Raw genomic sequence first — 13,547 nt, 5'->3', positions numbered from 1 at the left:
CATATCATGGGACATGCAGGCTCACCTACCCTGAGAAAAATACTTCTTCATGAGAACATTCAAATATGATGTAACTTCAAAAATGCTGAAAGGGAAGGTTCTGTTCAGGTCCTTATTTGGTCCCTAGCATATCATGAAATAGACTATGCAAGTAATGCCCTGATCTCTTCCTGATTAGCCATTGTTTGTTGTATCATAGCGTGTTGTTTTTCACCATTCTCCGTTTGAGAAGAGGTTATTATCCATGGACTGAAACCCGTCAGCATGGAGACCACAAAGAACTCCAGGATCCAAAGAGAAATGATAGTCTGTTTTAGGATGTAAAATGGGTGCAACTTTTGGCATGGATGCACTGGATAGCCGTGTTGTCTAATTATGCTGTGTGCATTCTGTACCTGCGAAATTTGGCAAGACTTGGTAAAGAAGAAGAATGTACTGCTTTGGAATAACAGAAAAGCATATCTGATTTTAAATCACCAATCTCTTCTCTACTCTAAACATGTGTGATGTCCATGACAACAAACAAGCACAATTCACAGATAAACAAAATGAAACATTATATCATTATAACAAACATCATCAACAAAATCAACATCTGTCATTTTCAGTACTTAGAGGTACTCAGTTATTGACACTGACTAGATAACCTCACACTTGACAGAAAGCATTTATTCAGAGTTCCAAGCATTTTTAAGGTCCTGTGGCATGTCAATGCTCTGTACTGTGAGACAGAGTGATTTGAGATTTCAGCAGGTGTCAGGCTTCACGGCTGGGTTCGGTGTCTCCGGAATCATCAGAATAAGATCACTGCTAGAGTCTGAAAGCCACTTTATTATGACAGAGCCGATGTTACTATGACAACGCCTGTGTAGCATTCATAATGTCACTTGACACTGGTTCTGAAGAAAAACCTTTGGACGCACAGATGAGGAAAATGAAATGAATAAATACAAGAGATCATTAAAAACAATATGACAAAAATAACACAACCCTGGGTCGACAAAAAAAAATAAAACAGAACTTCTTCCACCTAAATGACTAGTGTTTTTTTCTCCCCAATATCAGATAATTATAATGCATTTTGAACAAGTAGCAAGGGTGGTATTTCAGTTCATGTCACAGGTATAGGAGATTTTTACTGCTATAGCTACTGCCATTTTGGAGTTACATTTTAACATTTACTAACATAGCATACAATCTAGATACTGTTTTCATAAAATATCACAGTAGATGTGCCTATATTAGTAAGCATTGCATTTCTTTACTGGACCATAGATGTATTCAACAAACCAGTGGAGATGAGAGAAACTGGCACAGCCAGCCATATCTGCGTGCATGCGTGCGTGCGTTAGTGTGTATGAGAAAGAGACGAAGAGAGGGAAGAAAGGAAGAAAGGTTTGAGCAATATAAAAACTGTGTGACACAAAAGTCTACAATGCCAGAACATTGTATTCTACTGAATGTAGAATGTAATGTGTAATGTAAAATACTGAGAAACTCACACACACACAAAACAACACAGACATACATACACATACACACACACACACAAGCACACACACACACATATAGACATGAAGTCAGTCCAGCTCTAAATTAAGCTAAGGTATCGACAGGAAGTCAAAAGTATAAACAAATCATTAATATTATTGGCGTTACTGAAACATCTTTAAGCAAATTCTGAAATATGCCTTGCAATCTGTGTGAGAACACCTGAAATATGTTCTATATCCTGAAGAATCCTGCTGTATATTTCAATGTGAAGATCCACTATGTTTTTCACACTCAGGTGCTTCATGAAATCTCCCCAAAAGGGTAAGTCTGTCCCCTTTTCATGGCGTCTGCTGCTGAGAGTGGCATTCTGGTGTTTCCCTGGGCTGTTTCTGATGTGGAATGTGTATGTGGAATCCTGCAACTTAAATTAACAAAAAAAAGAACATACTGTTAATACAAGGACACAATTGATAATGGATATTGATTAGTTGAATATCATGTGTGGACCTGTTCTTACCTAATACATGCCTGTCAGTTACACTTCAGTGGATTTGCCTGCAATGTTCACTTCTTTAATCTGTTGGGATCATACAAAGCAGTAGAATGTCTATTATTCAGATTACTTTGTTAAACATTGCACTTTTTGGAGCTGAATATCATCCAAGGTTATTACACAGAGAAAGATTATTGATTATGAATTATTTAAATGATGAATTATATAAAGATTAATTATATAAACTATTGGAATCTAAAGGGCATATTTATTTCTGCAAGACCAGTATGTGTCAGTGGAACAAACCTATACAATAGCTCATTTAAGCTGTTATATTTATTCAGAAGTTATGCAATGTGGTTTATTAAATTGTGTGTGAAACTCATTTCCATTTACTCGCCAGAACAATGTGCAGAACTGATTAACATGCCTAAGATTAAGCCCCAGCTTCAGAACAGCAAAGCACTGCTTGAATTTTTCCCTGTGATTTTCTGCAGCCAGTTTCCTGGCCATACCTTGCTGAGTGGTTGATCCCTTGTGCGACTGGCTGGTGTCGGGGCAAGTGCGGGCTCATCTGTCCGCTCCCGGAGCCCCCTCTGCGCCCCCAAGGCCTTCGCACACCGGACAGGCCCCTCGGAGGGAGACTCCTCCACCTCGCCGCCAATTACCGACAGGCAGCTGTGGCCCGAGCTGCTGAAGCCGCTCACGCTCTCTCCAGACGACTCAGAGCTGTCCACTGTATCACAGGCAAGCAGAGGCAGCCCACAGATTAGGCCCATAGTGTTCCCACTGAGCTACCCCAACACCCTCGACTAATGTATTCACAGCACTCAAAACACATCCACTCTTACCTGTGCATAAAAGACTCTTTTTCTCATCAGAATTAAAAACAACAACACACACATCAATGTTGTACGAATGGTGTATGAAATGAGACCAAATCAAGACTAGTTCACCAGCACTGTAAAGGAATGGTGGTTTTCCCATAGCTTTTTGGCAAAAACAGCGTTCACCATCATGTACTGTATCCGTTGGATATTGCATACTGCATGATACAGTAATCTTCAACAGCCTCTCAGGGTGTGACACAGGTGACCAAAAGCAGCTCACCCAAAACATGGTGGTTCCCCTGCTCCTGATCCAGGTCATCCTCCTCCAGCACCCCAGGATGGGAGAGGGAGAGGCCGGCCACCGGCTGGTTGTTGATGGGGCATAGGTACCCGACAGGAGACATAGAGCCTCGGCCGGAGGAAGACGAGGAGGAAGACGAGTGGCTGCCAGAGGATGAAGTTCTTCTGACGGAGGTGGGCCTGAGAGCAGGGAACCTTCCCTGAGAGCCAGGTACCCCAAAAGCAGCCGCCCTGCATTCTGGGAGGACAGAGGCAAACAAGGTTAAGTATTCTATAAGGCTGTCATCCACTGAGGCCAAACAGATATAAAAGTTGCACAGGGAAGATGAAGTGTGCAGAGTAGAAGTAGAACTGTTTTTAGATGGACAATGGGGTTCAAAAACTAAGTAAGAATGGTCTGCACCTCTTCCAGCGAGGGCGCAGTTGATGGCCCGGTCACTGATGGCAGCATCACTGGGCTGAATGTCCATGAAAGGTTTGTAGCCAATTCCCATGAACACCCTCTCCTGCATCCGGATTTCTGTTAAAATGATTATTTGTGTTTAAAAATGTAAAAACATTTAGCATTTACATCATGTAAATGAGCCTGGGCTGTATTTTCCAAAGGAATTATGCTGCAACCGTACAGTATACGTATGCTATAATGAAGAAGTGTCAAATGGAATCATTTAATGTCACAACACCGCAATGCTTATGAGAAACACAATCCTAATCTGATTTCTGTTCAAAGATAAATGAACAATAGCAATGTTTTGCATTGTGTTCAGCATTTACACCATGTAAAAAGCCTGACTTGTGTTTCCATTAAGGCACAACTGTGAACTAAGGGAGAGAGAGGGAGTGTTCAAAAACCCCTAGTCTCTTTCTCATTTCAAGATGATCACGACACAACAATGCAAAAACAGTCCGGACCTGAACATGAAAGCACTCCCCCTCACCTCGGTTGTGTATGGCCTGCTCCCAGAGGATCCTCTCCAGGTCCCTGGTCCAGCCCACTTTCACCTCCGCGCTAGCTGCCTGAAGGATGTACGTGTCCTGGGACTTCCTCCTCCGGAACCAGATCTCAAAACACAGGCCACTGTCACCACAGTTATGGGTCATTCCGATGTCTGATGTCTGATTCAAGGCAGGAGAAAGAAAACAAATGGCAACGGTAAATCACACGTCCATGAGGAATTATAAATTCATTAGCTGGTTTAGATGGTGTTCGTAATGAGCTATAATGACTGACACATGATGCCTGGATTGTTAGTGTTTTGCGTCAGGGTACCTTGAAAGACTGTTTGTAAACGTAGACATCATTTCCGACCTCAGTCTTCTTGGTCTTACTGAAGAGAATGAGGTCCTGGAAGAGGAAAATGTGGCGGTAACACTTCTTCTTCCGGAAGGACACCAGGAACTCATCCTGACGAATCAGCTGCCCCTGCTCCTTCAAATTCACCTGTCACAGAGAAGCAGCACGGTGTCAGCACAGAGACACAGTGAACGTCACATGAGAAAGCATGAGACTCGGAGTACAACATTTAAAGTGTGTGTTGTGGCAGACATATTTGAATCCAATGTAAACGTGGTTACACAACCACAGCAAAATTAGATTAACAGTGATTCATTCACAGTGAGTCATTTCAAACTCATGTCCTTGAAGAGATCCATCAGTGCTTTCCTCCAGCTGACTGCTAAGCACTTGCTGCAGCACTGAATGATAAAAAGTAAGGCATGGGGTGGATGATCTGAAATGTTGTTATCCACAAAATCTAAGAAACATCAAAGTGTTTTTTTAATCAACCTGGAGATCTACTCATCAAAAGAAGTTGATGAGTTTGTTTAAAAAAAGGTCTGATTAATTGAATTGGGATCAACTGAATATTTCCCCCAGATCTCCCTTGTACAGGGTGTGGTTCCGTGCCCTTGCTTTGCCTCATGTGCACAGCTGATGTTTACCACCACCAGACCTCAGCCTTGGGTTCATCACAGCTGTTGGTAGGCTACGACACAGGGTGTTGCAGAGCTACCGCATAACAACAAGATCGATGTTTACTGCCAAACCCCATCATCTCCCTATCTTGACCCTCTCCCTCTCCCTCTCTCTCTCTCTCTCGCTGTGCCCAGGCTTACATCACACTCTTGGATGTCGTCCATGGCCAGGAGGTTGTTGCCATGGCGAAGCTGAAACTGGATGACCTCGAGCGCTGCCTGGATCTCCGTGCGCTCGCGGCCCCTGGTGGGCCCCGTGCCACACTCGCGCACCATGTCCTGCAGCAGCAGGCTGTACTTGCTGATGCGCTGCACCGGCTTCAGAAGATACGAGGACAGATCCATCTTATCTCCCAGCTCCAGCTGCTTCTGCTGTGGGTCAAAACGCACATCGCACAATACTGTCATTTATTTCGCCCCGCTCAGGAGAACTCGAGAGGTAAGGTTTGAGATGTCTTATTTTACACGTCCTCCCTTGTTATCCTGCCACAGGCTGAATTATTTTTATAAAACCTGTCGAAGTTCTCACCTTGAAGAAGTGGCCGTGATGCTTCAGGAGATTGTCTGAACGAGGTTTGTTCTTGCTGTACAAGGCGTAGAGGCTGAAGTTTTCTTTCTGCATAGAAAAGAGATGAAAGGAATTTATTCCCAGTTCTGAGGAAACATCCTCAAACATCTTCAAATTGAAAAAGACAGAGATAAGCTACAGTAAGAGTAATATTACAGTATGTAGCCATCCTTTTGATTCATGCTGAATTACATCATAGAAATACATGTGAAACACAGACGTTTATACAGTGGATCTTGGCCTTCCAAGCATTATGTCAGTGAATCTACAGAACCAAACTATAACTATCACTAACAGTGACAGTTTCACTGATATCACTAATGTAGCTCATGGCATCATCAGCATCATATGCCTGCTCGTGAGGCCTGAGAGGAGGCTGCCCAGGTACCCACGTGCTGGAGGAAACAGCGGCCCACGCGGAAGGGTTCGCGCAGGCACAGCTCCAGCTCCTGCAGGAAGTGGTGCTGGTGGAAGTCACGCAGCTTCTCCAGGTTGCCGAAAATGGAGCCGCGCTGGCCACGCAGGTCCTGCGGCACGTCGGCCCGCTCCAGCTGAGGAAAGTAGTGCTCCATGACGTAGCCGAGCGCCCGCACGTACTCCCGTTCCGTCAGCAGAAGCTCCTCCATGATGCGCTGTAGCTTCCTGTGGCATGGCCATGAACAAAACCAGTGACTATCATACAGGTACAATAGCGGTTAAGTAAAGGACCAGTGACTATTATACAGGCACAATAGCGGTTAAGTAAAGGACCAGTGACTATTATACAGGCACAATAGCGGTTAAGTAAAGGACCACTGACTATCACACAGGCACAATAGCGGTTAAGTAAAGGATAATGGACAACACAGCATTTGGGTTCCAGAAAATAATGCACGTTCGAGGTTGTAATACAGCCACAATGCAAATCGGAGTGTTACACATCAAAGTGTACAGCGTGCAGTTACTGGCATATCATACAGGCACAGCAGCAGTTAACTGTATTTAGAGGCCTGTATCTACCATTCATCCATTCGATTATTATTATCATTGTTATTATCATTAGTCCTGCTGCACTCAACAAATATGGTGAAATGAAACGAAATGGTTATGTAATATCTTAAGCAATGACCTTGAGTCTCTAAACAACACAAATGATCGCATTGCCGTATTTATATTGTTCTCAACTGTGTCGCCAAGCAAGCAAAACTGGTATACTTGGAAAGGTTACACTGTTAAGCAAGTCTACACTCTATTAACTTAGACAGAGAGAAAATGAATTTCTGTAATAAAAGTGCAGGGAACATTATGTGTCTCTTGCACATAAGACGGGCTTTATTCATTTTCCCAGGGCTGTTCTCAGCTGTGTCATGTCATAATCTCTGCCATCTTGTGGTGGGAACTGACAAACAATGAATTTACCACAGATGGTATTAAATATTTAGTTTTGGTCACACAGACATTAAAGCTTCAACATCTCTTAGGATTGCCTAAAACAGCACTTGTACAAGATAACCAAAAGTACTTTGTCTTGTAATCATGAGTTTACATGGTTATTTCCCCTTTTTTACTGAAGGAGAACCTCTCCCACAGAAAAAGAGATGAATACATCACCACAGCACACTGAGGTGAACTGCTGACTCACAGGATGTTGTTGCTGCTCTCCTCAGCCTGTGCTTCGCCTGCAGGCCTGGGAGTCTGAAGCCTGGAGCCCATGTCTGAGATGGGGCTTGCCGAGGCCTGGGCCTCCTCGGACCCCCTGCGTCTGTGGGGGGTCAGCTGGGATGAGTGGCTGAGGTGGTGGCAGCTGCCGAAAATGCCGCGGGTGGACGCGACGTCGGTGTGGCACGAGGAGCACTGCGCCGCGCTCACGCACGAGCCCTCGCTGTGCGAGCGGCCCAGAGCGCGGTGGCACGGCGGGCATTCGGCTGGCTCGTCTATCCTCCGGAGGTCGTCCTCACTGTGACTGTGGTGCTCCCGGGGGCCTCTCCACCACCTGGTGGTGGCGAGGGGCGCGTTTCCGGAGGTTTTGCCTGCCGCGGCCCCAGCGATGTGAGTTTGAGTCTCTGCGGCTGTGAGCGGTGGAAGAGTTGAGATTTTTTGCTCAATTTCATTTTGGAGCGCCATGAAGTCGGCCAATGCTTTGGTTGGCCTGGAGGGGACTGCTGGTGGTGTCTTAGTGGTCTCTGCTTGACATGTCAGTGCTTGGGGTGTCTCAGTGGTCTCTGCTTGACATGGCAGCGCTGGTGGTGTCTTAATGGTCTCTGCTTGACATGGCAGCGCTTGTGGTGTCTCAGTGGTCTCTGCTTGACATGTCGGTGCTTGTGGTGTCTCAGCGGTCTCTGCTTGACATGTCAGGGGAGGGTTGGCCTGATTATCTGTGTTTGTAGGGGACTGAGGAGCCTTGATGTCCTTGTCGCTGAGTTTGTGGCTCCCCCCTCCCTTCCCTTTCCCCTCAGGTTTTAAGTGGAGGTTAAAACAGGTAACCGTGGCCTCCTCGCTCTGCCTGGCACGGCTGTCTCGGCTGTCGGCAAAGGGCATCGAGGCTCCTCTTCGGTCAGACTCTTTGTATTCAAGGGTGGGAGTATCCACTGCTGCTGCTACGCTTGGGCAGTGAGTCGAAGACGCGGTCTCCACCACCCCTGGCCGTTCAGCTCCTCTCGGAGACACCTGGCCCTCGTCAGAGGCCTGCAACCTCCTCTGCAGCCTCCCCCTGACGTCCTGGCAATGAGCCCAGGCTGCGCCCCACACCCTCAGCCCCCCCGGTCCTCTCAGAGCCAGAGCGTCGGCCTTGGCCTCCTGGAAGCGGTCGGGGGAAAAGCTTCTAAATCTCTCTTCAAAGGCCCTCAGGGTGCCTGTGTTGGCCCTGTGTGGGTAGCACCCACTTCCCACATGCTCCAGATACTGCCCACACTCCGTTGCCAAAGACATAGCCTGTGAACAGACACAAAGTTGCATTTCAATTTGGATGCAATTAAACTGGATTAGAATGGCCTAATTAATGTGTTAGGCTATACTAACTGGGCTTTAATAGATTGATAGACTTAATAGAGGGTTTAGGCCATACCATTACGTTTGTGGTTTCTAATTTAATTAGCCGCTAATTCTACCCTGAGGAAGCAGTTCTGTGGACTGACCTGTTCACAGAACCTGTACAGGCGGGCTGATGTTTCCAGCTCGGACTGAGAGCGCTCAGCCCGCGACAGGCTCTCGGCCAGGTGGGTTTTAAAAGTGTTAACCAGGGCGCGGAAAACCTCGGCTTCGGGGTACGAGGCCCCTTGGATCTTCTCAGCTTCTTGCACCAGCACCTCGGCTTGAACCTTCCTCTCCTGCCATAAAGAAAAGGGCATTAGTCGTGCTTGCATCTCCGTGACAACTCCCACACACGCCATAATTTTCGCTGTGGTATGTGCTTCGCGTGTCTTGCAATGGCGGAGAAATCTGTAGGGCCCAGCCTGCGAGGCAGCTCATTTAGTTTCCTGAGAGGAAACACAGCGTGACCGCGAATTAGCTTAATGTTCTCTCCAGATGTTCTGTGCAGGTGCCTGAGAACAAATCATTTCTTGTGGCACATTTTGTTCGCTGTGTAACTTCTGGGTCGTGTAAAAAAAATGACCCAACCTGTTGTCTTTCATTTCTCTTTTAATTACGATAACGTCAGAAAACCGAACCCTGGCAACATAAGCATTTCTCCGGGGGATCCATTACCTTGGCCAGACTGAGGAAGGAGTTGAGGTGTTTCAGCTTCTGCTCCACAGTGTCTAGTGTACCCTCGGCGGAATTCAACTCTTTCAGCCAGGACTGTTCCTCTGTGGCAAACCACTCCCTGATCTGGGGGAGGGGGGGGATAAGAATGCAGTTTTAATTCACGTTCACTGTGCTCCGCTCCTCGTAATTCGTGTTTATCCAAGCGGGATTGTCAAACCTGGACGTGGGTGAACAGACGGTGCTGATTAAGTCTGCCACAGTGATTAATTGAAGGGGCTGACTGCGCTGAGAGTCACCTCGACATTTCACGCATGAAATGTCTCAACAGCTGGCCTTTTTTCACTTTGTTCTCCACAGTGTGCGTGTGTGTGTGTGGGGGGGGGGGGATCTACATTATTGTGTGATTGTTTCCATAGATAGTACAGAGAAGCTATCTAATATGGATGCACTAGTGCATGTTAACAGTGTATATTAGTGTTCTGTAACAACCAGTATGATCAGTTATCATAAACCAGGGGCCACATACTCTGTCTTCATCTAAATGGTTAGAAACATTCTACAGTGTACAGACCAACATCCTTTAATTGGCAGTTTAAAACAAGGGATATCTATGTTAGTTAGTTCTATGTGGCGGTTTATATGTCACCACTGGGATGCATTGGGACAAAAAGTATTCTGCTTGGGCCACACCTGGCCTGGTGTTATAGAGCTATATGGTATTCTATGAATTCTATGAAGTCAATTCAATTCAATACATTAATAACAATAACAATTGAAATTGTCTCTAGGTGCCTAACAGAGCCCAGTACCAGCACTAAGAGCCCAGTAGCAGCACTAAGAGCTCAGTACCAGCACTAAGAGTCCAGTACCAGCACTAAGAGCCCAGTAGCAGCACTAAGAGCCCAGTAGCAGCACTAAGAGCCCAGTACCAGCACTAATAGCCCAGTACCAAGAGCCCAGTACCAGCACTAAGAGCCCAGTACCAGCACTAAGAGCCCAGTACCAAGAGCCCAGTACCAGCACTAAGAGCCCAGTACCAAGAGCTCAGTACCAGCACTAAGAGCCCAGTACCAAGAGCTCAGTACCAGCACTAAGAGCCCAGTAGCAGCACTAAGAGCCCAGTACCAAGAGCTCAGTACCAGCACTAAGAGCCCAGTAGCAGCACTAAGAGCCCAGTACCAAGAGCCCAGTACCAGCACTAAGAGCCCGGTACCAGCACTAAGAGCCCAGTACCAAGAGCTCAGTACCAGCACTAAGAGGTCAGTACCAGCACTAAGAGCGAGGGAAACTTATTAGGGGGGGGCCATCTGCAGTCAGGAAGGGAAGAGAGGAGGCGAAAAGAGAAGCAGATAAATGGCTCCATCTTTGCCAGATGAGGCTGCCTTTAGGGCACCCAGGCCTGTGCCTCTATCTTGGCCATGTTAAACTCAGTGACATGAGGGGTTCCTGATATATGAAGCAGGTTACCAAGGTGATCTTGTCCTCCATGGTCCTCAGCTGGAGCAGGTAGTCCAGGTGCTGCAGGGACTGGTTGGACCTCATGACCAGCGTGTGCACCTTCTCCTCCACCTGGTTGTACAGGCTCCTCAAGGCCTCCATGGCATGTCTGAGCAGAGAGAGGGACGAGGCAGCGTCATCTCACTGGGTTAATGTTACACATGCAGTTTTAACACGGCCATACTGTAGTTATTTATAGCTTTCTGCGATTGCTAAGTTGCAGAACGTGCTGATGTCAAATGAGAAGAGACAGGGTTCTCGACTGCTTTAAGAGTGTACCTGTAGTCTTCCGATTGGGCGAATCGAAATTCCTCCTTCCTCATTCTGGCGAGGATGGCCCCTCCCTCCCTCTGTAAAGTGACCAATCGTGTGTCTTCCAGTACCTCTTTCATTGAGCTCCGATGCTCTTCTATGCACATCTTCACATCCTGACCATAAATGGAAGGAGAAGTACAGGTGATGATCAGCAATAATGAAATGGCTTATGCATGGGGAAGCAACCACCCAGCCAGTGTTTTAATGAGACAGCTGCTGTGCAAAATAAACAAGGTCAGGACACATTTTGTGAGGATGATTCAGACAAAACAACAGTACTAATCCCTCTGCTCAGTACCTTAACAGTGTCCATCCTCCTGACACTGTCTAACTTCTTGATGGCCTTCTGGAGGAGTGAAGCTGCCCCTTGAAGGTCAGTCGTGAAGACAGCCATTTTCTGAAATGAGATTAAAAAGTTTAAAATGACTCTGGACCAAACTAAATTTGGTCACTTTGACACTTAATTACCTTCCATTCTGATAGACTCTTATAGAGAGATTTACTGTTTTCATTTTGGAACATTTGGAAGACGGCAATAAAGAAAGAGTCAAATACATCAGCCCGCTTAATGTTTAAAGTTAGGCCGAGAGCAGCAGAAGTTTGAGAGTACTGATTCGACCCTGCCTGCTTTACATGGGTTACTGTTTTTAAATTTCCTGACATCATTTAAAAAATGTAACATTTTACCAATATTCATTCAACCAATGAAGAACACAGAAACTTAAGCAGGCGAAATTCAAAAGAGAAGGCTGAGTGCCCACTCTGTACAAAGTGCCATCAGAACCTGGTGGATATGCAGCCAATCAATGTGGTTGAAGAGGAAAGTCCCGCCCAGGTCAGATGTCAGCTGCTGTCCATCAACAATCTTATGCAGAGCTTTCAGGGAGGTGATAATGTCCATCTAATTGAATACATTCATACAGAACCCCCCACAGCCGCACGCGCATGCACACGCGCACACACACACACACACACACACACACACACACACACATGGACACACATGTATACACACACAGATGCAGACATACACAGATTAATTGCAGACACAGATTATCATAGAATTAAATGATATAATCCTGTCTTTAGCTGGATGGTGATGAAATGTTGAATGTGTCTAACTGGAGTAAATATCAAAGTGTGTAAGATGAAATGAAAAGTTGAAAAATATCCCCTAGCATGTACTATGAGTATTATATATATTAACATATAGTAACATTTAAAAAAAACATTAAATATAGATAATACTGCTATTTGTGAGAGACTCTGTCTGTCCTGCCAGAGGGGAGTGGGGTGTAATGGGCTGTGACTGACCTGCAGCCCTGTGTGCCTCTCTGGGCGCGAGTGCAGCTCCTTATCCACCAGCACCACCACGCCATGCACCGCATGCAGAGCCTGCTCCTAATGCACACAGAGAGGTAGAACACCAGCTGAGTACGAGTGTGTGTGTGTGTGTGTGTGTGTGTGTGTGTGTGTGTGAGTGAGAGAGAGACTTCATGTTTGTGGGTGTGTGTGATGTGTGTGTGTGTGAGACTACATGTTTGTGTGTGTAGGTGTGTTGTGTGTGTGTGTGAGACTACATGTTTGTGTGTGTGTGTGAGAGACTTCATGTTTGTGTGTGTGTGTGATGTGTGTGTGTGAGACTACATGTTTGTGTGTCTGTGTGTGACACTACATGTTTGTGTGTGTGTGTGTGTGTGTGTCTGATGTGTATTTGTATAACTGTGAGTCAAATAAAGTAGACTGTAGCTATGTAAAGACATGACAGAAAGGAATGGATTAGAGAAGAAAAGTAAACAGCCCTTTGAAGGACTTGAGACACAAAAAGGAAGAGAGGGTGGAGCGAGGTAAAGACAGGGTTTTTGTTTTACCACAACTGACTCTTATGGAGTAAACACGTTCTTTTTTAATGGTGACCAGAAAAGAAATGGGCCTCCTGTAAACAGACAGATGTCCTGTTTTTGCTATTTTGGCCGCATGTTTAGTCTACCTGTCGGGAAGAGAAGTAAGAAGAGCACGACCTGCCCCACACGTCTAGGCTACTGCTAAAGTTGGGTGATGTTTACGCTATGGCACTCTACCCTTACAACTCACACTCAGTCAGTTGAACACTTCTTGCACCCTGTGCGTTATATGGCATGACGCCATCTTGGGCTCACCTGTATCATGAGTAGGGATTTGTAGAGCACAGGAGGAGGAGGAACCCTCCGGGCATCAACCACCAGAGTCAGCCCTAAGTCCCGCACTTCCTTCCTGTTACACACAACACACACACACACACACACACACACACACACACACACACACAGACACACACACACACAAATATGCATTCAGCATATTATAATCATATTTTAATAATAGTACAGTGGGAACAGTTACACTTTAACCT

General features: G+C 46.0%; 1 protein-coding gene across 1 annotated transcript in view; it reads right to left on the bottom strand.

The window, feature by feature from the left end:
- Positions 1–811: 811 nt before the first annotated feature.
- The window catches only part of quo (quattro), a 32,518-nt gene continuing 19,782 nt past the window's right edge, over positions 812–13,547 (bottom strand). The window contains exons 6-24 of the mRNA XM_012829311.3: positions 13,315–13,408; positions 12,470–12,556; positions 11,940–12,056; positions 11,454–11,552; positions 11,120–11,268; positions 10,811–10,949; positions 9,344–9,466; positions 8,773–8,964; positions 7,281–8,569; positions 6,052–6,301; positions 5,621–5,707; positions 5,233–5,463; positions 4,388–4,558; positions 4,056–4,233; positions 3,521–3,637; positions 3,098–3,355; positions 2,503–2,723; positions 2,012–2,071; positions 812–1,915 (exon numbers count right to left, since the gene is read on the bottom strand). Of these exons, the coding sequence (XP_012684765.2) occupies positions 2,030–2,071; positions 2,503–2,723; positions 3,098–3,355; positions 3,521–3,637; positions 4,056–4,233; positions 4,388–4,558; positions 5,233–5,463; positions 5,621–5,707; positions 6,052–6,301; positions 7,281–8,569; positions 8,773–8,964; positions 9,344–9,466; positions 10,811–10,949; positions 11,120–11,268; positions 11,454–11,552; positions 11,940–12,056; positions 12,470–12,556; positions 13,315–13,408 (3,844 nt within the window). The 3' untranslated portion in view covers positions 812–1,915; positions 2,012–2,029. The remainder of the gene's footprint in view (positions 1,916–2,011; positions 2,072–2,502; positions 2,724–3,097; positions 3,356–3,520; positions 3,638–4,055; positions 4,234–4,387; positions 4,559–5,232; positions 5,464–5,620; positions 5,708–6,051; positions 6,302–7,280; positions 8,570–8,772; positions 8,965–9,343; positions 9,467–10,810; positions 10,950–11,119; positions 11,269–11,453; positions 11,553–11,939; positions 12,057–12,469; positions 12,557–13,314; positions 13,409–13,547) is intronic.

The sequence above is a fragment of the Clupea harengus genome, chromosome 5, assembly GCF_900700415.2.
Source record: "Clupea harengus chromosome 5, Ch_v2.0.2, whole genome shotgun sequence".
Lineage (NCBI taxonomy): Eukaryota > Metazoa > Chordata > Actinopteri > Clupeiformes > Clupeidae > Clupea > Clupea harengus.
The sequence above is the reverse complement of the archived record's forward strand: the minus strand, read 5'-3'. Positions and strand labels throughout refer to the sequence as shown.